The sequence below is a fragment of the Hemitrygon akajei genome, chromosome 7, assembly GCF_048418815.1.
Source record: "Hemitrygon akajei chromosome 7, sHemAka1.3, whole genome shotgun sequence".
NCBI lineage: Eukaryota > Metazoa > Chordata > Chondrichthyes > Myliobatiformes > Dasyatidae > Hemitrygon > Hemitrygon akajei.
The window spans coordinates 6,135,293-6,159,663 of NC_133130.1; the positions used below are offsets into that span (position 1 = coordinate 6,135,293).

A 24,371-nucleotide genomic window follows, 5' to 3' on the forward strand; every position below is an offset into this window, starting at 1 on the left:
ATGAGGGTTGGCTCTCCATGATCATCACGACAATAAAGGTTCTCGCTGCGAACTGAGCCCAAAGAGTCTTTGTCTTTTATTTTAAGTAAAGTGTTAAATCTCTGCTACAGCACAGGAGATTAGACTCAGGAGTTGGTGAAGACCAGCCCTCTCTCGCCTTGGTATCAAATAAAATAATGGACCCGAAACAAGGCTCAGGAGTTGAGTATTCTTTTCACCTGACTAAGGTGAAATTTCCAAGACAAGGAGTGACACTGTAACGTAGGGTTAGCTCGGTAACACTATTGTGGGACTGTAATGTAGAAGTGACACTGTAATGTAGGTGTGACACTGTAATATGGGAGTGAACTGTCATGTAGGAGTGACACTGTAATGTAAGGGTGACTCGGTAATGTCGGGGTGACACTGTGTTGTAGAAGTGACACTGCAATGCAGAAGTGACATGGTAATATAGGGATAGCATTTTAATGTAAAAGTTGCACAGTAATGTAAGAGTGATATTGTATCATAGGAGTGACAGTGTATTGTGAGAGTGACATTGTAACATAGGACTGGGGCGAGAACGTTGGTGGTGACAGGGTAATGTAGGAGTGACACTGTAATGTAGAGGGAACATGCACAGTCCACAGCGACCATAGAGGTGTTCTGTGACCACTGGTCTCCGCGAGGCGATTACTGCCACCATTGACAGAGATGGAAACATTTTAGTTTAATGTTTATTGTGTATTTGTAGTGAAGCAATTGTGTTAGTCACTGTTTTGTATATATAGAGCTGATTTTGTAACAAAGGTATTTTGTATATATAAAAATATGTAGTAGTGATATGGTAATGCAGGGATGGCACTTTAATGTAGGAGTGGCATGGTGAAATAGGTGGTGACTCTGTAAGGTAGGAGTGAGGAAGAAAAAGGGTTAATTAGCTACGTGACTAGGGACAATGAACACTGCAAAGCAAAGTCCTTTGTGTGCAAATAGAAAACAGGAGGTGATAACTCTTGCGAGATAAGGTATGGGACATCTGCTGTGACCAGAGAAACGGAAACCACCGTGCTGAGCTCTGCAAAACATTTTAACTTGTAAGTGCTCCTTTCACTCCAAGATTTTTTTAGTGAATGGTAACATATTGTTAGGGCATGGTAATGTTGCTATACAATGATTGGATATATTATAAAAAATCTGCTGTTACTATGCAGAACTGTATAAAAAGACGCTAGTGTTACAGGAGAGTAGAGTCTGGAGCTCGTGGAGACTAGCCCTCTTTCTCTTTGGTACCAAGTAAAACGAAGGACCTGAAACGAGGCTCAGGAGTCGAGTATTCTTTTCACCTGACTAAGGACAAATTTTCAAGACAAGGATAGTGAGTGTAGGAATGAGGTGGAGGATAAATGAGTGACTGAGGGATTGGGGCAGGGGGCAGGGATTCAAGTTTCTGGATCATTGGGACCTACAGGAGAGACTTTAAACTAGAATGGTTGGGGGGTGGGAATCAATTTGAAGAGACTAGGGGAGAGGAGGTTAGTTCACAAATAGAGAAAGCTAGTAGACAGTGTGTGAGGGAGAATAGGCAGGTGATAGAGAAGGGGAGTGCTCAGACCGAAGATGTAAGGGAGAAAGAAGAAAAAGATAATAAAGTTGATCACTTTGTTAGGGATAAACAGAGAGGAAGAGGTAGAGAGATTCTTAAATGCATCTATTTTAATGCTAGGAGTATTGTAAGAAAGGCGGATGAGCTTAGAGCATGGATTGATACTTGGAAATATGATGCTGCAGCTATTAGTCAAACATGGTTGCAGGAGGGGTGTGATTGGCAACTAAATATTTGAGGATTTCGTTGCTTCAGGTGTGATAGAATCAGAGGGGCAAGAGGTGGAGGTGTTGCATTGCTTGTCAGAGAAAGTACTACAGCGCTGCTTTGGCAGGATAGATTAGAGGGTTCATCTAGGGAGACTATTTGGGTGGAATTGAAGAATGGGAAAAGTGTACTAACACTTACAGGGGTGTATTATCGACCACCTAATTGGGAGCGAGATTGGAGGAGCAAATTTGTAAGGAGATAGCAGATATTTGTAGTAAGCACAAGGTTGTGATTGTGGGAGATTTTAATTTACCACACATAGACTGGGAAGCCCATTCTGTAAAAGGGTTGGATGGTTTGGAGTTTGTAAAATGTGTGCAGGATAGTTTCTTGCAGCAATCATTAGAGGTACTGACTAGAGAAGGGGCAGTGTTGGATCTCCTGTTATGGAATGAGACAGGTCAGGTGATGGATGTATGTGTTGGGGAGCACTTTGGGTCCAGTGATCACAAAACCATTAGTTTCAATATAATTATGGAGAAGGATAGGACTGGACCCAGGGTTGACATTTTTGATTGGAGAAAGGTTAACTTTGAGGAGACGCGAAATGACTTAGAAGGAGTGGATTGGAACAATTTGTTTCATGGGAAGGATGTAATAGAGAAATGGAGGTCATTTAAAGGTGAAATTTTGAGGGTACAGAATCTTTATGCTCCTGTTCGGTTAAAAGGGAAGGTCAAAAGTTTGAGAGCACCATGGTTCTCAAGGGATATTGGAAACTTGGTTCGGAAAAAGAGAGAGATCAATAATAAATATAGGCAGCATGGAGTAAATGACGTGCTCAAGGAATATAAAGAATGTAAAAAAGAATCTTAAGAAAGAAATTAGAAAAGCTAAAAGAAGATACGAGGTTGCTTTGTCAAGTAAGTTGAAAATAAATCCGAAGGGTTTCTACAGTTATATTAATAGCAAAAGGATAGTGAGGGATAAAATTGGTCCCTTAGAGAATCAGAGTGGACAGCTATGTGTGGAGCCAAAAGAGATGGGGGAGATTTTGAACAATTTCTTTTCTTCGGTATTCACTAAAGAGAAGGATATTGAATTGTGTAATGTAAGGGAAACAAGTAGGGAAGTTACTGAAACTATGACGATTAAAGAGGAGGAAGTACTGGCACTTTTAATGAAAATAAAAGTGGATAAATCACCAGGTCCTGACAGGATATTCCCTAGGACCTTGAGGGAAGTTGGTGTAGAAATAGCAGGGGCTCTGACAGAAATATTTCAAATGTCATTAGAAATGGGGATGGTCCTGGAGGATTGGCATATTGCTCATGTGGTTCCATTGTTTAAAAAGAGTTCTAAGAGTAAACCTAGCAATTATAGGCCTGTCAGTTTGACGTCAGTGGTGGGTAAGTTAATGGAAAGTATTCTTAGAGATGGTATATATAATTATCTGGATAGACAGGGTCGGATTAGGAATAGTCAGCATGTATTTGTGCATGGAAGGTCATGTTTGACAAATCTTATTGAATTTTTTGAAGAGGTTACGAGGAAAGTTGATGAGGGTAAAGCAGTGGATGTTGTCTATATGGACTTCAGTAAAGCCTTTGACAAGCTTCGGCACGGAAGGTTAGTTAGGAAGGTTCAATCGCTAGGTATTGATATTGAAGTAGTAAAATGGATTCAACAGTGGCTGATGGGAGATGCCAGAGAGTAGTGGTGGATAACTGTTTGTCAGGTTGGAGGCCAGTGACTAGTGGTGTGCCTCAGGGATCTGTACTGGGTCCAATGTTGTTTGTCATATACATTAATGATCTAGATGATGGGGTGGTAAATTGGATTAGTAAGTATGCAGATGATACTAAGGTAGGTGGCGTTGTGGATAATGAAGTAGGTTTTCAAAGCTTGCAGAGAGATTTAGGCCAGTTAGAAGAGTGGGCTGAATGATGGCAGATGGAGTTTAAGGGTGATAAGTGTGAGGTGCTACATTTTGGTAGGAATAATCCAAATAGGACATACATCGTAAATGGTAGGGCATTGAAGAATGCAGTAGAAAAGAGTGATCTAGGAATAATGGTGCATGGTTCCCTGAAGGTGGAATCTCATGTGGATAGGGTGGTGAAGAAAGCTTTTGGTATGCTGGCCTTTATAAATCAGAGCATTGAGTACAGTTCTGGTCAGCGAATTATAGGAAAGATATCAACAAAATAGAGAGAGTAGAGGGAAGATTTACTAGAATGTTACCTGGGTTTCAGCACCTTAGTTACATGGAAAGGCTGAACAAGTTAGGTATTTATTCTTTGGAGTGTAGAAGGTTGAGGGGGGATTTGATAGAGGTATTTAAAATTATGAGGGGGATAGATAGAGTTGACATTGATAGGCTTTTTCCATTGAGAGTAAGGGAGATTCGAACAAGAGGACATGATTTGAGAGTTAAGGGGCAAAAGTTTAAGGGTTGCACGAGGGGGAATTTCTTTACTCAGAGAGTGGTAGCTGTGTGGAATGAGCTTCCAGTAGAAGTGGTAGAGGCAGGTTCGGTATTGTCATTCGGCTAAAGGATGGGCGCAGCGACATGGACCAAGAGTCTGCAATGTTTTATGTTCTATATTTATTCAGAGGGTGCCCAGAATTAATTTTGTTCTGTATTGGGAGCACTAAGCGACATTCTAAACAATTCTGTAAACAGGCGTGTAACAGCAGGGAAACTGAACTCTATACAGGTAAAATGTTTATATCTTTAGCATTTTCCAATCACGTTACCGAGTATTTCCAATCATTGTCTGGGTTTGAAACTGACGAGAATTTGTATAGACCCTCAAATGTAGTAACCGTGATATTGCAGGGAAACTGAACACTGCCAAGGTAAATTTTTGATATTTGCGATAGTTTCGTAGTGATTGACTGAATATTAGCAAATTTTGTCCTTGGATTCGAACTGACAGGACACCCCCTCGTCCAACCCCGTAGACCTCCCCTCCGGTAGCAGCAATACAAGCAAAATGCTGGAAGGACTCAGAAGTTTAGGCTTTGGAGGGAAATGAGCAGTTGACTTTTCAAGGTGAGGCCCTTCATTGGCAGTGGAAAGGACTGAGGCAGAAGCCAGCATAACATGTTGGAGGAGGGTGAGGAGTACAAGCTGGCAGGTGATGCAGGTGATGGAAAGGCGGTTGGAAGGGAATGGTAAAAGGACGTAATCATATCAGAAGCAAGGGGCTAATAGACTGAACGTTAGGAGAGGGCGGTGAAGCATTTAATAAAGGGAAGGATGTGGTGAACATGAGGAGTGCGATGATCTGGTTTTGAGGGTGGGAAGGGACTGAGAAGGATTAAGGGGACAATGGCATCGAGCGGAGACAAAGGAAGAGGATACAGTGACTGAGGTTAACTTAAAGAAATTTGTGTCAATGACAGTCAATTTGGGGACTACTGAGACGGAATATGACTTTGCTCCACCAACCTGTGTTTGGCTCATCATGGCAGTAGAGGAAGGTATAGCAGTGTGCGAATGGGATATTGGATTGAAATGCAATGCCACCATGAGATCTTATCTTGTTTGTTGCAGCAGACAAGAGTGTAGGTGCTCTCAGAGCCAATCCCTGTCTGTGTTATTACCAGCCCATCGCCTCGGTGTGACTCATCGTGTGCTGCCCGGGATCCTGCTGCACCCGTTGTTGCATTTTAGTGATCTAGAGGGTAATGTGGTAACCAGTTCAGCAGATTTGTGGATGACACCAAGAATGGGAGAGCAGTGGACAGGCAGAAAAGATATCAAAGCTTGCAGCGAGATTTCAACTAGCTGGAAAAATTGGGTAGGATGTTTGAAGATAGAAGCTGAACCAGACAAGTGCGACGTGTTGCACTTTGGGGGGACAAATGAGGGCAGGAATAGAACATGAATTACATCCATAATACCTTGAAAGTGGCATCACACATAGATAACGTCTGAATGAGAATTTTTCGCACATTGGTCTCCATTCATCAAAGCTATGAGTACAGAGGTTAGGATGTTGTTTTGACGTTGAAGGTTAGAAGCCTGATTCAGAGTATTATGTCCAGTTCTGGTCGTCTACCTACAGGAAGGGCATCAATAAGATCAAAAGAGTGCAGAGAAATTTTACAATGATTTTGTCAGGACTTCAGGAGCTGGCTTACAGGCAGAGTTGAAAAGGTTAGGAATTTATTGCCTGGAGTGCAGCAGATTGAAGGATGATCCAACAGAATTAGGAAGGGCAAATGCTTGCTTGATTTTTCCCCTTGGGTTGGGTGAGACTGGAATTAGAAGTCATAGGTTCAGATGAAATGCAAAATATTTTAAGGGAATCTGAGGAGAAACTTCTTCACTCCGAGTGGTGAGATTGTGAACAGAGCTGTCAGTGGAATATTGAATCTGGGATCAAGATGTTGGAGTCAATTGTTAAGGGTGAAGTGATGGAGTACTTGGTGACACAGGACAAGATAGTACTGTCACCAGGTTTGGATACGGCCCAAGTGTGGAGTGAGAGACACTGAAGCAATCGATAGTTCACAAACTTTAATGTGAACAGTGTCAAAGGGAAAATAAAACAATAAACTCTAGGCCAAGCAGGTCGTTAACTAAAGCTGTCAAAAGGAAAATGAAGCCTACACTGTGGCTGAAAAGAACAACTGAATATTGAATGAACACTGCTAGTCTTGAGAGTCAGTTGACTTGACAGTCCAATTTCTCAGGCAAGGCCAAATGCAAACAGGCAGCGAAGCATTGCTGTGCTGTGTCCATGTCTCGACAATCACTATGATGACAAGTATGGAGTTAAATACTATCACAATGAAAGAATAATTAGCTGACACATGCATATTCACAAGTGCAATTGCCGTATCTTCTGCACTGCGGAATCTGTGATTGCGACAAGTACAAATCCAGCATGGTTTCCTTTATGGTATATCCTGCCTGACGAACCTGTTGGAATTCTTTGAGGAGATTACAAGTATGATAGATAAAGGGAATGCAGTGAATGTTGTAAATTTCGACTTTCAGAAGGCCATGGACAAGGTGCCACACATGAGGTCGCTTACCAAGTTAAGAGCCCATGATATTACAGGAAAATTACTACCATGGTTAGAGCATTGGCTGATTGGTAGGAGACAGTGTGTGGGATTAAGAGGATGCTTTTCTGGTTGGCTGCCAGTGACTAGTGGTGTTCCACGGGGTCAGTGATGGGACTACTTCTTTTTAAGCTGTATATCAATGATATAGATGATGGAATAGATAGCTTTGTTGCCATGTTTGCAGATGATACCAAGATTCGTGGAGGGGCAGGTGGTGTTGAGGAAATAGCTAGGATGCAGATGGATTTAGACATATTAGTAGAATGGGCAAGAAAGTAACAAATGAAATACAATGCTGGAAATGCATGGTCATGCACTTTGGTAATAGAAATAAATGTGCCGGCTACTTTCTAAACAGGGAGAAAATCCAGGAATCTGAGATGCAGAAGGACTTGGCAGTCCATGTGCAGAACACCCAGAAGCTTAACTTGTAGGTTGAGTCATTGGTGACTCAATGTTAACACTATTTCAAGAGGTCTAGAATATAAGAGCAAGGATGTGATGCTGAGGCTTCAAAAGGCACTGGTGAAGGTTCACCTTGTGTACTGTGAACACGTCTGGGCACCTTATCTTTGGAAAGATGTGCTGGATGATTCCAGAAATGGAAGGGTTATCACACGAGGAACATTTGATTGCTCTGGGTCTGTACTCGCTAGAGTTCTGAAGGATGAGGGGAGATCTCATTGAAACCTTTCAAATGTTGAAAGGCTTAGACTGGGGTAGATGTCGAAAGTATGATTCCCGTGGTTGGAGAGTCTAGGAAAAGATGGCACAGCCTCAGGATAGAGGGACGCCCTTTCAAAACAGAGATGTGGAGAAATTTCTTTAGCCAAATGGTGCTGTATTTGTGGAATTTGTTGCCAAAGGCAGCTGTGGAGGTGTATTTAAGGCGGAGATTGATAGGTTCTTGATCATACATGGCATCAAATGTTACGGGGAGAAGGCCGGGAACAGGGATTGAGGAGGAAATAGAAAAAAAATCAACCATGATTGAATGGCGGAGCAGACTCAATGGGCCAGATGGCCTAATTCTGCTCCTATGTCTTATAGTCTTTTGGTCTTATCATCAACAACATGGATTCTTAAGGCCACAAGATGAACATTGAGACTCAGCTCACTCAGTTACAGTAACACTGCAGTGGACCCATGTCGTAGTTGTTGGAACTGATCTGTAGACCCCACTCTGGTTCACTGTCCATGGAATGCACACCCCTCCATGCCTGGCAAAATGCTGATAGCTGTACCAATTCTAGAGAGGTGTTTGAATATTCCAAAATGACTAATGCTTTCTATGTTCAGAAAGTGACTGGATATGGAGTATTTAGGGACCCCTATATCCATCTGACCATAAATATAGGAGCAGAACTGGCTATTTGGTCCATTGAGTCTGCTCTGCCATTTCATCATGGCTGATCTAAAATTCTTCTCAGTCCCAATCCCCTCCCTCCTCCCCATACCCCTTTATGCCCTGACCCATCACGAATCTATCAATCTTTGCCTTGAATATAACTACAGACTTGGCCTCCACAGCTGCCTGTTTCAACGAATTCCACAGACTCACCACTCTCTGGTGAAATAAATTCCTCCTCATCTCCATTCTAAAATGATGCCCCTTTATTCTGAGACTCTGTACTCTGGTCTTAGACTCTAACACCATCGGAAACATACTCTCCACATCCTCTCTACCAAGGCCTATTACCATGTGATGGGTTTCAATGAGGTCAGTTTTCATTCTTCTGAACTCTAGGGAACTCAGGCCCAGAGCCATCAAATTCTCTTCATTTGACAGGATGCTCAATCCTGGAATCATTTTCATGAAACTGCTTTGAACTCTAAGCACATCCTTTCTAAGATGAGCGGCCCAAACCTGCTCACAATACTCCAAGTGAGACCCCACCAGTGCATTATAAAATTTCACCATTACATCCTTGCTTTTATATTCTGGTCCTCTTGAAAAGATTGCTAACATTGCATTTGCCTTCTTCACCATAAGCAGCATATTAACCTTTAGACAATCCTACAGAAGGACTCCAAAGTCCCTTTGTGACTCAGTTTTTTGTATTTTTGCTGCATTTTGCAAATACTCAACTATTTCCTCTGCCAAAGTGCATGACAAAACACTTCCCAACAATGTATCCCTTCTGAGACTTCTTTGCCCATTCTCCTAATCTGTCTGTCCTTCTGTAGTTCCTCTACTTCCTCAAAACTAACTGCCACTCTGCCCATCTTCATATTGTCTGCAAACCTTCCAACAAAACAATCAATTCTATCATTTATATCATTGACATATAATCTGAAAATTATCCGTTCCGTCACAGATCACTGTGGTCACCACAGGTCACCAGCAGCCACTCAGAAAAGGCTCCTTTTATTCCCATTTTTAGCCTCCTGCCAATCAATGCTAGAATCTTCCTTGTAATACCGTGGATTTATAGCTTGTTAACCAGCCTCATGTGTGGCACCTTGTCAAAGTCCTTCTGAAAATCCAAGTGCACAACATCAACTGATTCAACTTTGTCGATTCTGCTTGTTATTTCTTCACAGAATTCCAACAGATTTGTCTAACAAGCTATTTCCTTGAGAAAATCATGCTGACTAAGGCCTATTTTATCATGTTTCTCCAAGTACCCTGAGACCTTATCCTTAATAATCAACTTCAACCACTGAGGTCAAAATAACAGGCCTGTAGCTTTTTTTTGTGCCTCTCTCCCATCTTGAAGAGAGGGGCAACAGTTCCAATTTTCCAGATTTTTGGAACCATTCCAGAATCTAGTGATTCTTAAAAACTCATTTCTATTGCCTTCATGATCTCCCCAGCCATGGCTTTCATAACTCTGTAGTGTACATCACATGGTGCAGGTAACTTATCTACCTTCAGATCTTTCAACTTCCCAATAACTTTATCTGTGGTTCTGTCCATCTGCCATTTTGTTCCTCGCCCCCCCCCCCCCCCATTACTACCTCATCATTTTCCAGCATGCTGATATCCACTCTCACCTCTATTTTACACTTTATGTATCTGAAGAAACTTTTGGATCCTCCTTAATTATTTGGCTAGCTTACTTTCATATTCCATCTTTACCTTCTTAATGAGTTTTTAGTTCCTTCTGTTGGTTTTGAAAGCTTCCCAATCCTCTAACTTCCAACCAGTTTTTGCTCTATTATATGCCCTTTCTTTGGCATTTATGTTTGCTTTGACTTCCCATCCTGTTGACTGCAATTTTGTGCTATCATCAGCATCATCTTGCAAGAAGTCTCACTACATATTGCCTCTGTTTGTAAACCAACTATCTCTTCTTCAGCACCAACACTCCAATTCCCACCCCCCTGTCAAATTAATTTCAATCTACCCAAACAACTCCAGCCAACCTGCCCGCAAGGATATTGAACCCTTGGTTCAGGTGTAACCCGTCTCTTTTATAAAGATCATACCTTCCCTGAAGAGAATTTAATGATCCATAAATCTGAATCCCTGCCTACTGCACCAGTTCCTGAGCCATGCTTTCAGCAGCTAACTCTCCTGTTCTTACCCTCACTGGCACATGGCACAGACTATAACCCATAGATTATTATCCTGGAGGTACTGTTTCTCAGCTATCTACCAAGCTCTCTAAAATCTCTCTGTAGGACCTCCTCTCCTTGTCTATCTATTTCATTTGTTTCGTAGTTGAAATTGATAGTTGACCTGATCAGAGGAGATGACAAGACGGCCTACAGGGACGAGGTCCAGCACCTGGCTGCGTGGTGTGCCGACAACAACCTGGCCCTTTACACCCCAAAGACCAAGGAGATCATTGTGAACTTCAGGCATGCTAGCAGTCACACTCACGTCCCCAACTACATCAATGGAGCTGTAGTACAGCATGTATCAAGTTTCAAATTCCTTGGCGTCCACATTTCTGATGATCTCAGCTGGTCCCTGATCTCCTCCATCCTGATCAAAATGGCGCAACAGCACCTTTATTCCTGAAGAGCATCAAGAAAGCTCACCTCTGTCCCAGGATACTGACGGACATTGTACCATTGAGAGCATACTCACCAACTGCATCTCAGTGTGGTATGGCAAATGTCCCATATCGGGCTACAAAGTACTCCAGTGGGTGGTGAAAACTGCCCAGCAGATTAGCGGCACCCAATTGCCCACTGTTGAGAACATCTATCATAAAAGCTGCCTGTGCAGGGTTAAAAACATTATCAAGGATGCATCTCACCCTAACCATGGACTTTTTACTCTCCTCCCATCTGGTAGGTACTACAGAGGCCTCTGCTCCCACACCAGCAGGCACAGGAAGAGCTTCTTCTCTGAGGCTGTGACCCTGATGAACCTCACATCACAGCGCTAAGTCATATTGCACCCATATTGTACTGTCTCAGTACTTTTATATTTGTATGCTGTAGCAGTTACTTTTTATTCACAGTTATTTTGCAAACGCTATTCTTTTGCACTTCTGGTTAGATGCTGACTGCATTTCATTGGCTTTGTATCTGTACTCAGCAGAATGAAAATGAAGTTGAATCTAATCTAATCTTCTGAGCCACAGCATCAGCTCAGCACCAGAGAGCTGGTCACTCTTGCTCCGCCCATTATATAGTCCCCTTCAATAGTATCTAATGTTACCTGGGTTTCAGCACCTAAGATACAGAGAAAGGATGAACAAGTTAGGTCTTTATTCTTTGGAGCGTAGAAGGTTGAGGGGGGACTTGATAGAGGTATTTAAAATTATGAGATAGATAGAGTTGACATGGATGGGCTTTTTTCCATTGAGAGTAGCGGAGATTCAAACAAGAGGACATGACTTGAGAGTTAAGGGGCAAAAGTTTAGGGGTAACACGAGGGGGAACTTCTTTACTCAGAGAGTGGTAGCTGTGTGGAACGAGCTTCCAGTAGAAGTGGTAGAGGCAGGTTCGATTTTGTCATTAAAAAAAAAAATTGGATAGGTGTATGGACAGGAAAGGAAAGGAGAGTTATGGACTGAGTCCAGGTAGGTGGGACTAGGTGAGAGTAAGCATTCGGCACGGACTAGAAGGGCCGAGATGGCCTGTTTCCATGCTGTAATTGTTATATGTTTATATGGTTATATAATTATTATTGAGGGGATCTGCCACAGGTATATTCTGCATTGGCTGTGCAATTCCCCTCCACCTGACAGGCACGAGATAGACAAGGACTGTTTAGAGATGGTCTAGCTCCCTTTTCACGTGGTAGGTCACATCTAACAAACTTTATAGATTTTTTTCAAAGAGGCTACCAGGAAAGTTGATGAAGGATATAGTCTAAATGGACTTTAGTAAGACTTTCAACAAAGCCTCTCATCAGAGTTTGGTCTGTTTGGTCTCTTGGCATTCACGATCAGGTAATAGATTGTATTATACATTTGTTTCGTGGCAGATACCAGTGAGTTCTCTATGAGAGGTCTGTAGCTAGTGGTGTGCAGCAAGGATCACTGCTCAGTTCTATATTATTTATCATTCATAGCGAATATCTGGCTGGTAATGTGGAAAACTGCATCAGCAAATTTTTGGATGACTCCAAGATGGGGGTGAAAGTGGACAATGAGGAAGCCTATTTAACCAGTGAGATCCTGACTATCTGGATAAATAGGTTGAAAATGGCAGATGGAATTTAATGTAGGCAAGTGTGAGGTATTGCACTTTGGGAAGGTGAACCAGGGTTGGACCTGCACAGAGAGCGCTAGGCCATTGAATAGTGTGGTAGATCAGAGGAGTCTGGTAACACAGATCCATAATTCATTGAATATGGTATCATAGGTACAGTTAGATAGGGTCGTAAAGAGAGCTTCTGGCACATTGGTCTTCATAAATCTGAGTACAGCAGTTAGGACCTTATGCTGAGATTGTGAAAAAATGGGTGAGACTATATTTGGAGTATTGTGTGCAACTATGATTGCCTAACTACAGAAAAGATGTAAATAAAGTTGAAAGAATCGAGAGCAAGTTTACAAGGATATGGTTGAGTCTTGAGGAGATGAGGTACAGGAAAAGTTTTAGCAGGTTAGAACATTATTCCCTACAGCACAAGATGATGATAAGAGATTTGTTACAAAATTATATGGTGTGAAGTCCCAGTGGCTTCCTCGGCTGCATAAATCTAGGTAAGACCCACTCTAGTCCTGCCAAACCCATGCAATTGAGATGGATCTCCCACCCCATACCCAATGTAACCACGTGGGTCGCCTCAGGCTCACTCAGCTCCGTCTCATTTAGGGGGAGCAGCCTTCGGCCCCGCCAAACTGGGTAATCAGCTTCTGTGGATGCTGTGTGATGTCCCCGCCTCGCCAAAGAACAGACTGTACATCATATACGATTAAATTAATACAATTTATAAAGATTACTATAACTAAGTGATTAATAACGATACAGTATATAGGAAGGAAAAGAAAATAAAGAAAAGGCGCCAAACTTATCAAAGTCCAAACCACTTCGTGCACAACCGTTGGAGCTCAATTACCGAAGTCTTCTGGTCACCATTCGATCCCCTCCGAACTCCTCGACTCGCAGCTCAGGTCCACCCGAAGTGGTCAACCAAGCACAGCTATCCTCGTCTCCTCTCCTTGTGGTTCCTCCTGGCCTTGCACCCCAGCTTGGGGTCTGTTCCTCGCCCAGCTTACAGCATCACGTCCTCTCTCTCTCTCCCACCCGCGCCGACTCCCCAAAGTGCCCGCCAAAGCTTACAGACTCAGAAGAAAGAACAACATTAATCCCAATTGGTTAACAAATGAATACAACTCTCGTTATCAGTAAATTTTAACCCAAACAAGCTTCTAGCACTCTCTCGCAACAAAGAAGCAGTCATACTTTTAACAAAACAAAGAAGCTATTTTGATTAACATATGCAGTAATAAAAAAAAGAAAGAAAAAAAACCCTCACAAAGAAGAAACCCCCTTACACCAGGTTGTGTGGATGCTGTGCAATTTGCTTTCCTCTGGTGACACAAAGGTTGAGGGTGAGGTGGATAGCCTGGAGGGTTGTCAAAGTTTACAGCAGGGCATTGATATAATGCAGAACTGGGCTGAGATGTAGCAGGTGGAGTTCAACCCAGATATGCAGACAACCCAGAAATAACTGTACAGGATTAAAGGAATTATATTTCTGAAACTTACCTAACTAAAGGGTTAGTAAAGAAAAGAAAGAAAAACAAAAAAGAGCCCATTCTAATTAAACAGTCAAATGTGCACAGGTTGGAGCTCCTCTTGAAGTTTTCTGTCACTCACATGCTGGGGCCTTGGCCTGCATGAAAACACACATCACCTTCCAAACGTTGCTCGCAATCCATCTCCAACAAAGGGGTCTCCCACCGGGTCGTATCCTACGACCGGTTCTCCCCAGCATTTTCTCTCTTCATCTCCCGTCGAACAAAAGCTCCAAGACCATTAGAATCCAATCCTGTCCTCTCTTGCTCTTTCATCAAGCCATTGTAGTCTGACTCTGTGTCACTGTCCAGGACTAATACTCTTTTCACCAAATTCAGTCTCTCACAGGCGGATAAACCCATTACTGACTCTACATTTTTTGGCACGACCACAAATGAAAGCATGTGCACAATATTTTTGTGTGACACCTTTGACACACATGTTCCTTTAACTGGAATGTCTACACCTGAATACCCACTCACTTTTATATTCACAAGATCACAAGACAAAGGAGCAGAAGTAGACCATTCGGCCCATCGATTCTGCTCTGCCACTCCACCATGAGCTAAACTATTCTCCCATCTAGTTCCAATTTCTGGCTTTTTCCCCATATCCCTTGATACTCTGACTAATTAGATACCTATCAATCTCTTCCTTAAACACCCTCAATGATAGGGCATCCACAGCTGTATGTGGCAACGAATTCCATAAATCCATGACCCTCTGGTTAAAAAATACTCCTCATCTCTGTTTTAAATGGGTACCATCTAATTCTAAGTCTGTGGCCTCTTGTCCTGGACTCACCCACCAGGAGAAACAACCTTTACACATTTACTCTGTCCAAACCTTTCAACATTCGGAATGTTTCTATGAGATCCCCTCTCATTATTCTATACTCTAATGAATGCAGTCCAAGAGCCGACAAACGCTCCTCATATGTTAGCCCCTGCATTGCAGGAATCATCCTCGTAAATCTTCTCTGAACTCTCTCCAACATCAGTCCATCCCTTCTAAGATAGGGGGCCCAAAACTGCACACAGTATTCCAAATGAAGTCCCACCAGTGCCCCATAGAGCCTCATCAAAACCTCCTTCCTCTTATACACTATTCCTCTTGAAATGAATGCCAACATAGCATTCGCTTTCCTTACTGTTGATCCAACCTGGTGGTTAACCTTTAGGGTATCCTGCATGAGGACCCGCAAGTCCCTTTGCACTTCTAATTTTTGAATTTCCTCCCCATCTAAATAATAATCTGCCCAATTATTTCTTCTTCCAAAATGTGCAACCGTACATTTCTCAACATTGTGTATCATCTGCCATTTCTTTGTCCACTCTCCTAAACTGACCAAGTCTCTCTGCAACCTTTCCATTTCTTCAACACTTCCTGCTCCTCCACCTATCTTGGTGTCATTCGCAAACTTAGCCACAAAACCAATTAATCCATAATCTAAATCATCGATATACAGTGTAGAAAGAAGCGGCCCCAACACCGACCCTGCAGAATACCACTAGTAAATGGCAACCAACCAGAATAGGATTCTTTTATTCGCACCCTTTGCTTTCTGCCTATCAACCAATGCTCCACCCATTCCAATATCTTTCCTGTAATTCCACGGGCTCTCATCTTATTAAGCAGTCTCTTATGCGGCACCTTATAGAAGGCCTTTTGAAAATCCAAATACACACCATCCACAGCCTCTCCCTTGTCAATCTTATTTGTGATTACCTCAAAAGATTCCAATAGGTTGGTGAGGCAGGATCTTCCCTTCATGAAACCATGCTGGCTTGGGCCTATCTTGTCATGCACCTCGAGGTATTTCATAACCTTGTCCTTGAGGATCGACTCCAATAACTTTCCAACAATAACCAATGTCAGACTAATAGGTCTGTAATTTTCTTTTTGCTGCCTACCCCCTTTCTTAAACTGTGGAACTACATTTGCAACCTTCCAGTCCTCCGAAACCATGCCAGAGTATATTGATTTCTGGAAGATCACTTCCAATGCCTCCACAATGTCCAAAGCCACCTCCTTCAGAACTTGTGGGTGCACCTCATCTGGTCCGGGAGACTTATCTATCCTTAGTCCATTTAGTTTCCCAAGCACTTTCTCTCTGGTAACCTTGACTGTACCTAATTCTATTCTCAGACCTCTGACAATCAGGTATGTTGCTAATGTCTTCCACTTTGAAGACTGATGCAAAATACTCATTTAGTTCCTTTGCCATCTTTTTGTTACCCATTATAATTTCTCCAGCATCATTTTCAATCGGTTCTATGTCTATCCCTGTCAATCTTTTACACTTCATATATTGAAAAAAACTTAGTATCCTTTTTTATGTTAATTGCCAACTTTCCTTTTTTATGTTAATTGCCAACTTCCTTTCATAATTCATCTTTTCTTTCCTAATGACTTTCTTAGTTTCCTTCTGTAAGTTTTTAAAAGCAATCCAGTCCTCAGCTTTCTCACTAATTTTTGCTTCCTTGTACGCCGTCTCTTTTGCTTTTATTTTAGTCCTAACCTCTCTCATTAATCACATTTGTGCCACTTTTCCATTCGTGAATTTCTTTTTTCTTGGAATATCTTTTTCCTGCATTTTCCTTATTTCTTGTAGGAATTTCATCCAATTCTGCTCTACCGTCCCTCCATCTAGCTTACTTTTCCAATCAACTTGGGCCAGTTCCTCTCTCATACCACTGTAATTTTCTTTGTTCCACTGAAATATCGATATACCTGATATCAACTTCTCATTTTCAAATTTGAAACTGAACTCAATCATATTATGATCACTACTTCCAAGGGGTTCCATTACTTATCGCTCCCTAATCGCCTTAGGATCATTACACAGCACCCAATACAAAACAGCCGATCCCCCGGTGGGCTTGTGGACAAGCTGCTCCAAAAAGCCATCCCATAGGCATTCTACAAACTCCCTCTCCTGAGATCCAGTACCTTCCTGACTTTCCCAATCCAGTTTCCTATTAGAATCCACCATAATTATCTTGACATTTTCCTTCTGACACGCTTTTTCTATTTCCAGCTGTAACTTGTAGTCCACATCTCGGCTGCTGTTTGGAGGTTTGTATATAACTTCTATTAGTGTCTTTTTATCCTTGCCATTTTATTAACTTCACTCATAAGGATTCTACCTCTTCTGATCCTATGTCCCATCTTTCACTGATTTGATATTGTTGCTTACCATCAGGGCCACGCCACCCTCTTTACTTACCTTCCTATCTTTCCTATACACTGTGTATCCTTGGACATTCAGCTCCCAGTCATATCCATCATTTAGCCATGACTCGGTGATGGCCGCAATGTCATATTATGTAACCTGTGGCTGTACAACAAGGGCTTCCACTTTATTTCTAATGCTGCGTGCATTTAAGTACAGTGCATTTAAATCAGTATCTGTTACCGAATTTGCTATATTTCTATCACACAGCAGATTATCCTGTCTATTCACCGGCCTGTCTTTCTTGCCATCTTTGCTGCACAGTATCTTTGACATTTCTATGTTGCTCTTACTCAACCCTAACATCCTGGTTTCCCTCCCCTTGCCAACTTAGCTTAAACCCTCCCTAGTAGATATATTAAACAATCCCGCCAGGATATTGGTACCCTTTGAGTTCAGGTGTAACCCATCGTTTTTGAATAAGTCAAACCTCCCCCAAAATAGATCCCAATGATCCGAGAATTTGAAGACGTGCCCTCTGCATCAGTTACTTAGCCACACATTCATCTGTATAATTCTGCTATTCTTACCTTCATTAGAGCGTGGCTCAAGCAGTAATCCTGAGATTATTACTCTGGAGGTCCGTCTGTTCAATTTTCCTCTTAGCTCCCAGTAATCTTCCTTCAGGATCTCCTCTCTTTTTCTGTCTGTGCTATTGGTACCAGCATGTACCAGGACTTCAGGCTGCTCGCCCTCTCTTCTCAGAATCTCTGGACCCGACCTGAGACATCCTGTACCCTGGCACCAGGGAGGCAACACATCATCTGGGTATACTTGTCTGGCTCGCAGGATCTCTTGTCTGTTCCCCTCACTATGGAATCCCCTATAACTACTGCATTTCTCCTTGCTTTCCTGATCACGGCACTGGGCAGAGTGCCAGAAGTTCACTGTACTTTGTACAAATACTTGTCACAGTATCAGGGCAAATCGACCCTGATACAGTTCTTAAGTACTGTGGTCTTCCTCTGCCAGGTCAACTTCTCCAACAGTATCTAAAATGATATATTAATTTCTGAGGGGGGCTGTCACAGAGGTGCTATCCACTTATCTCTGTATAGGTATTATCAATCACCTCCTCATTTTCCCTAATTAGATTAAGGTCATCAAGTTGCAGCTCCAGATCCTTAACACAGTCCTTAAGGAGCCTCATCTCAATGCACCTGGAGCAGATGTAATCCTTGGGGAGGCTGGGAGTCTCCCAGGGTCCCCACATCTGGCACTTCAAGCACAACACTAATCCTAGATGCATACCTCTAATGCTACTGTTATTACTAAATAAATAAACCTGTAACTTACCCCTTTACCATAAGACTCAAGGGTTGCAGGAAGCCTCTTCCCGTTTCCGTCTAATCCCATTAAGCCAAAGCCCTATCACTCTGCACCCTCTCTCTCCACTGCCTGCTGGATATGGCAGTGTTCTTTTTAAGCCTTACATGCTCTGAGGTCACGCGACTGTGCAGTCATGCCTTTCCTGTCCCAAGTAGTTAAAAAAAAAATTCGATCTGAATTTTCTCCCAAAAAACGGTGACATACTTCGCTGCCTCCTTGCTGTGAATCAAAAAAAAAAATTGAAGATTGCTTCCCTTTTTAAACCTTCCACGCTCTGTCTGATGTCTATTTCTCTGATGTAAATTTGGTCTTGGCTTTAATGCTTTAAACTCAGATTCCACAAAAACATTTTACTTGTGCTCCAGTATCAAGTTTAAACACAATATTGTTTTGGTTCACTTGCAATGGAATAGTCCAGACATTCTTACTTTGTTTATTTTCACAAAGCTCATCAATAAAAAAAATCCTAAAGTTCATTTACAAGCAGTGCATTTACTTCTTTTATATTCTTTCTACTTGTGCAACAGTGTGAAAAATGATTACTCTACCACGGTGATTGCACATTTTCCCACACACTGGACATTTTTTAGGTTGGTACTCCCTCCCACAGTGAACACATAGTTTTTCTTTCTTTCAGATGACCTCTATTTCTCTGTTGGTTTCATTTCCATTTCATTATTTATTATAATATGTTCACGGTTATTCACAGAGTGTATGCAGCAGTTCTCAATAAAAAGCTCTTTACCCTGTGACTTTACAGTTTCCGAAGCTTTGCAGAGAATCAAAGCATTTTCCAAATTATCATCTGGTTCTCTTAAGAGTCTTTCTCTCACAGCATTATCCAAAATGCTGCAAACACTTTTGTCTTTAATGAGAGAGTCTGTCAGCTCTGCAAACTTGCATGTTTTACTGCAGTTTCTCAACTCGGTAAGAAATTGATCAATCGTTTTACCAGTTTTCTGCTTACATGTAAAGAATTTATATCTTTCATATGTCACATTACGCTTTGGTATACAAACTGCTTCAAATGGTTATATATCTGAATTGTGTCATGATCTATTACGTGGAATATAATGGCAGTTTTCGTTTTTACTGTTTTATTTTCTGCTTTGATCGTCGATAAATAAATTTCGAAATGCTGTTTGAATGTTTTCCAGTTCTCTGCTACTTTACCAGTCAGCTGAAGTGAGTTAAGAGGTTGCAACCCTTTTACTTGTAAAGCTGTTAGCAAACACTAAAAAAGTTTGCACTCTTTTTTCTGATTATCTTCACTTCTCCTGTGTTTAGCGAACATATTATTCTTCTAGACCGACTTCTGACACTGCATCACTGCCCTGTCTACCTATGATACCGATGCTGTATTTGACCTGCACAACTTATGTTTCTGAAATTACTGACTTTGCACACGTCTGAGATGCTGATAATACAGAATCTGAGGCCACAAACCAGGCACATCCAGGATCCTCTTCAGTTTGTGTATAAGGAGAAGGTGGGAGTGGAGGATGCTATCACGTATTTGCTGCACAAATCACTCTCTCACCTAGAGGGGGTCAGTTGTGCTGTGAGGATTACATTCCTTGACTTCTCTAGTGCCTTTAACACCATCCAGCCCAAGATCTTAAGGCACAAACTAACGGAGATGGGAGTAGACTCTCACATGGTGGATTGGATAGTGGACTACTTGACAAATAGGCCTCAGTATGTGCGGTTGGGAGACTGTAGGTCTGACACGGTGGTCAGCAGCACAGGGTCGCCGCAGGGAACCGTACTCTCTCCGGTCCTGTTCACCCTGTACACATCAGACTTCCAATATAACTCGGAGTCCTGCCATGTGCAGAAGTTCAGTGATGACACGGCCATAGTGGGGTGTGTCAGGAATGGACAGGAGGAGGAGTATAGGAAACTGATACAGGACTTTGTGATATGGTGCAACTCAAACTACCTGCGTCTCAATATCACCAAGACCAAGGAGATGGTGGTGGACTTTAGGAGATCTAGGCCTCATATGGAGCCAGTGATCATTAATGGAGAATGTGTGGAGCAGGTTAAGACCTACAAGTATCTGGGAGTACAGTTAGACGAGAAGCTAGACTGGACTGCCAACACAGATGCCTTGTGCAGGAAGGCACAGAGTCGAATGTACTTCCTAAGAAGGTTGGCGTCATTCAATGTCTGTAGTGAGATCCTGAAGATGTTCTATAGGTTAGTTGTGGAGAGCGCCCTCTTCTTTGTGGTGGCGTGTTGGGGAGGAAGCATTAAGAAGAGGGACGCCTCACGTCTTAATAAGCTGGTAAGGAAGGCGGGCTCTGTCGTGGGCAAAGTACTGGAGAGTTTAACATCGGTAGCTGAGCGAAGGGCGCTGAGTAGGCTACGGTCAATTATGGATAACTCTGAACATCCTCTACATAGCACCATCCAGAGACAGAGAAGCAGTTTCAGCGACAGGTTACTATCGATGCAATGCTCCTCAGACAGGATGAAGAGGTCAATACTCCCCAATGCCATTAGGCTTTACAATTCTACCGCCAGGACTTAAGAACTTTTTAAAAGCTATTATTAATGCTTTTTGAGATAGTGATTTAGATGCATATCATATTCTTTACTGAGTTAAGTATTGTATGTAATTAGTTTCTGCTACAACAAGTGTATGGGACATTGGAAAAAAGTTGAATTTCCCCATGGGGATGAATAAAGTATCTATCTATCTATCGATCTATCTATCTATCTATCTATCTATCTATCTATCTATCTATCTATCTATCTATCTATCTATCTATCTATCTATCTATCTATCTATCTATCTATCTATCTATCTAAATTCCAACTGCCACACTTTGTCCAAAATGCCCAAGTGTTCTGGATCTTGCTGTAATCTCAGACAACCTTCTCCACCATCTGTTGTACCACCAACATTGTTATCTTCCACAAATTGACTAAACATAGAACTAATATTCTCATGCAAGTTGTTAACATAAATTAAAAAATGCAGGAGACCTGTTAATCACCTGTAGTTTCCATCCTCCGAATAGAAAAACAAGCTACCATTGCCACCCTCTCACGTGTGTCACAAGCTGACTTAAATTAATTTGGCTCGTTCAAACAGGACTTGCGATTCCACAATGACATCCTTCTCCAACATAATATACATGTTTTCCTCTTTCAGCGGGAAATGGCTGGTGTTCTTTCCAACCTGTATTACAGCACCAAGGATGTGAAGGATCTGGTGTCTGCCTATCAATGTGAAGGGGAGACGGGTCTTCAATCGGCCATTGAGAGAAAATCCAAGCAGTTCGAAAATGTACGGATCCGGATTGCGGTAATGGGTGACTCCGGGTCGGGCAAATCGACCCTGATCAATGCCCTGCTTGAGTTGAATGAGAATGAGAAAGGGGCTGCCCCAACTGGAACTAAAGAGACCAGCAAGGAGATAACACCTTATGCCCACCCCACCCTTCCTAACGTTCAGTACTATAACTTCCCTGGGTTGAACACACCAATGTTTCCGGTGAAACAGTTCATGAAGGAAACCAACTTTTCCCAGTATGATTTGGGCATCATTGTCACTGATTCTCGGTTCACAGAGTATGACAAGTTACTGGCTGAAGCACTGAAGAAGGTGGGCAAACCTTTCTACCTGGTGCGCTCTAAGATTGACGAGACTATCAGGGCAGAAAGGCGCAAGAAGGATTACAACCAGAAGGATATGTTCCGGAGTGTGAGGGCATATTGCGTCTCCTCACTACAGGCAGCAGGGATAGAGAAACCTACCGTTTATCTCTATTCGGCCTTTAACCTAGATCAGTTTGATTTTGCTAAATTAAGGGAAGCTGTGGTATCCAATCTTTCGGAGACACAGAAGAATCTATTCATCACAGCTCTCCCCAACACATCTGAAGCTGCTATAGAGAGTAAACGTCAGGCTCTGCGGCGTTTCATCCAGATGCTGTCTGCCATTTCGGGGGCTATTGGTGTAGTTCCCATTCCGGGTTTGTCCCTTGCCTGTGACTTGGCACTCATTACCACTGGTATCCTGTTCATACGGAAGAACCTTGGTCTGGATGAGGCATCACTCAGCAAACTGGCCCAGAGAGTGGAGACAAGTGTAGAGGATCTGAAAAAAGGTACTGAGCACAACTGGGTGTTCGGGGAGATCACACGTCAGCAGGTAGTGTTGTTGATGCAGAGAAGCAGAGTGGCAATGGCGCTGACAATCGCCGAGCCCTTCCTTGACTTTGTACTCATTTTGGGCTCTATCTTTGGGGCAACATCATCCTTTGGGGTGACTCTCATGATGCTGAACAGTTCACTGGATGCAATGGTGGAGACAGCTAAAATTGTCCTTAAAAATGCCAAGGCAGCTGCTTCCTCTGAAGGCATCGGTAACTGAGGGCTGTTATCAGTGTGCCCATTGTACTCTATCCCTGAGGAATGTCACACCATCCTGATATCTATCACCCAAAATCAAGGTCTTTCTGGCACCCCATCCCCATCTGGAAAAAAGATGCTGAAGGTACTGGAAATCATGAACAACACACAGCAGGAATTCAACAGGTCAGGCAGCATCAATGGAGGGGAATAAACAATTCATCAGGACTCCTGTTAATCCTAACAATGCTTGGTGCAAGTGTTTCCTGTTACCCCAATAGGAGGGCTATCCCTGTTACCATCATTTTCCGGGAGCTGTTTCTCCAAAGTCACTGCCTGACTCAATGAACCACCCACCTCTTCCAGGTTTATTTCAGATTTCCAGCATCTGCAGCATTTTGCATCAGAATGCCTCACAATTTAATTTACATTCAGCAATCCTGGTGTAGATGTTTAATGTCACAAACACGAGAAATTCTCCACATACTCAAAATCCAAAGCAATGCACACAAAATGCTGGAGGAACTCAACACACCAGTCAGCATCTATGGAAAAGAATAAATAGTCAACGTTTTAGGCAGTGATGGTTCATCAGAACTGGAGGGTCCGGTGGTCCACCTACCAACGAGCAGTTCCAGTGACAACGGAGTGGCAATGATTACATCCTACCCCTATTCAGTGCCGGGTCCAGTGAGGTATGGATTCATGTCACTGTTCCCAGCTTTAATGTCGAATCGTTCAGCTCAATGAATTTAATTTCCTCAGCCCTGCTGGAATTTAATCTCAATCTCCTGTGCTATTGAGTCCAAGTATCGATGCAGTAGCTAAATCTGACAAGCAGTGTGCACACACCCTTCATCATAGTCCAGCTTAATGTTTGTTTTCTTCTTCTGTAATATTTCGATGTACTTTTGAATTGTGATTAAACGATCTGACAGAAGCAAGCAACTGCCCCTCGGTCAGTGTTCATTCTTTGTGAACAGCGATGAATTCCATTAACCTTCATGAATCCTGGTCTCCAGTGCAACCAGGTGATTCAGTGTATCGGGAGAGAGGGCAGGGTAACAACACAGAGGTTTTACTGCACAGCAGGTGGCAGGATTACTGGCCCGAAATACAATACATAGTCATAGAATCATAGATGCAAAGAGTAGCAGAACATAAAACAGGCTCTTCGGCCCATCTAGTCCTTGCTGAAATCTTTAACACCCTGCCGAAGACCCATCCACATCTGACTCTGACCCCGACTGGAACCACGGCCTCCCGGACATGGACACTAGCCCCCGCCGGGCCATGGACCCACTCGCTTCTGACTCAGATCTCAGTTCTGGTGCCCTGCAGGCCATAGGCTCTGCCACCCCCAGCTCCAGACCCTCTCCAGACCATGATCATTATTACTGCCACTGGTTC

At 42.6% G+C, this 24,371-nt stretch overlaps 1 protein-coding gene across 1 annotated transcript; it reads left to right on the forward strand.

The window, feature by feature from the left end:
* Positions 1-987: 987 nt before the first annotated feature.
* Positions 988-23,230, forward strand: LOC140729935 (T-cell-specific guanine nucleotide triphosphate-binding protein 2-like). The gene is made up of 2 exons (XM_073050103.1): positions 988-1,076; positions 21,760-23,230. Exon 2 carries the CDS (start codon positions 21,766-21,768, stop codon positions 22,981-22,983), a length of 1,218 nt encoding a protein of 405 aa, XP_072906204.1. The 5' UTR covers positions 988-1,076; positions 21,760-21,765; the 3' UTR covers positions 22,984-23,230.
* Positions 23,231-24,371: the final 1,141 nt, after the last annotated feature.

Coding starts and splice junctions, on each gene's coding strand:
- LOC140729935 (XM_073050103.1), top strand. CDS start 21,766: ATGGCTGGTGTTCTTTCCAACCTGTATTACAGCACCAAGGATGTGAAG.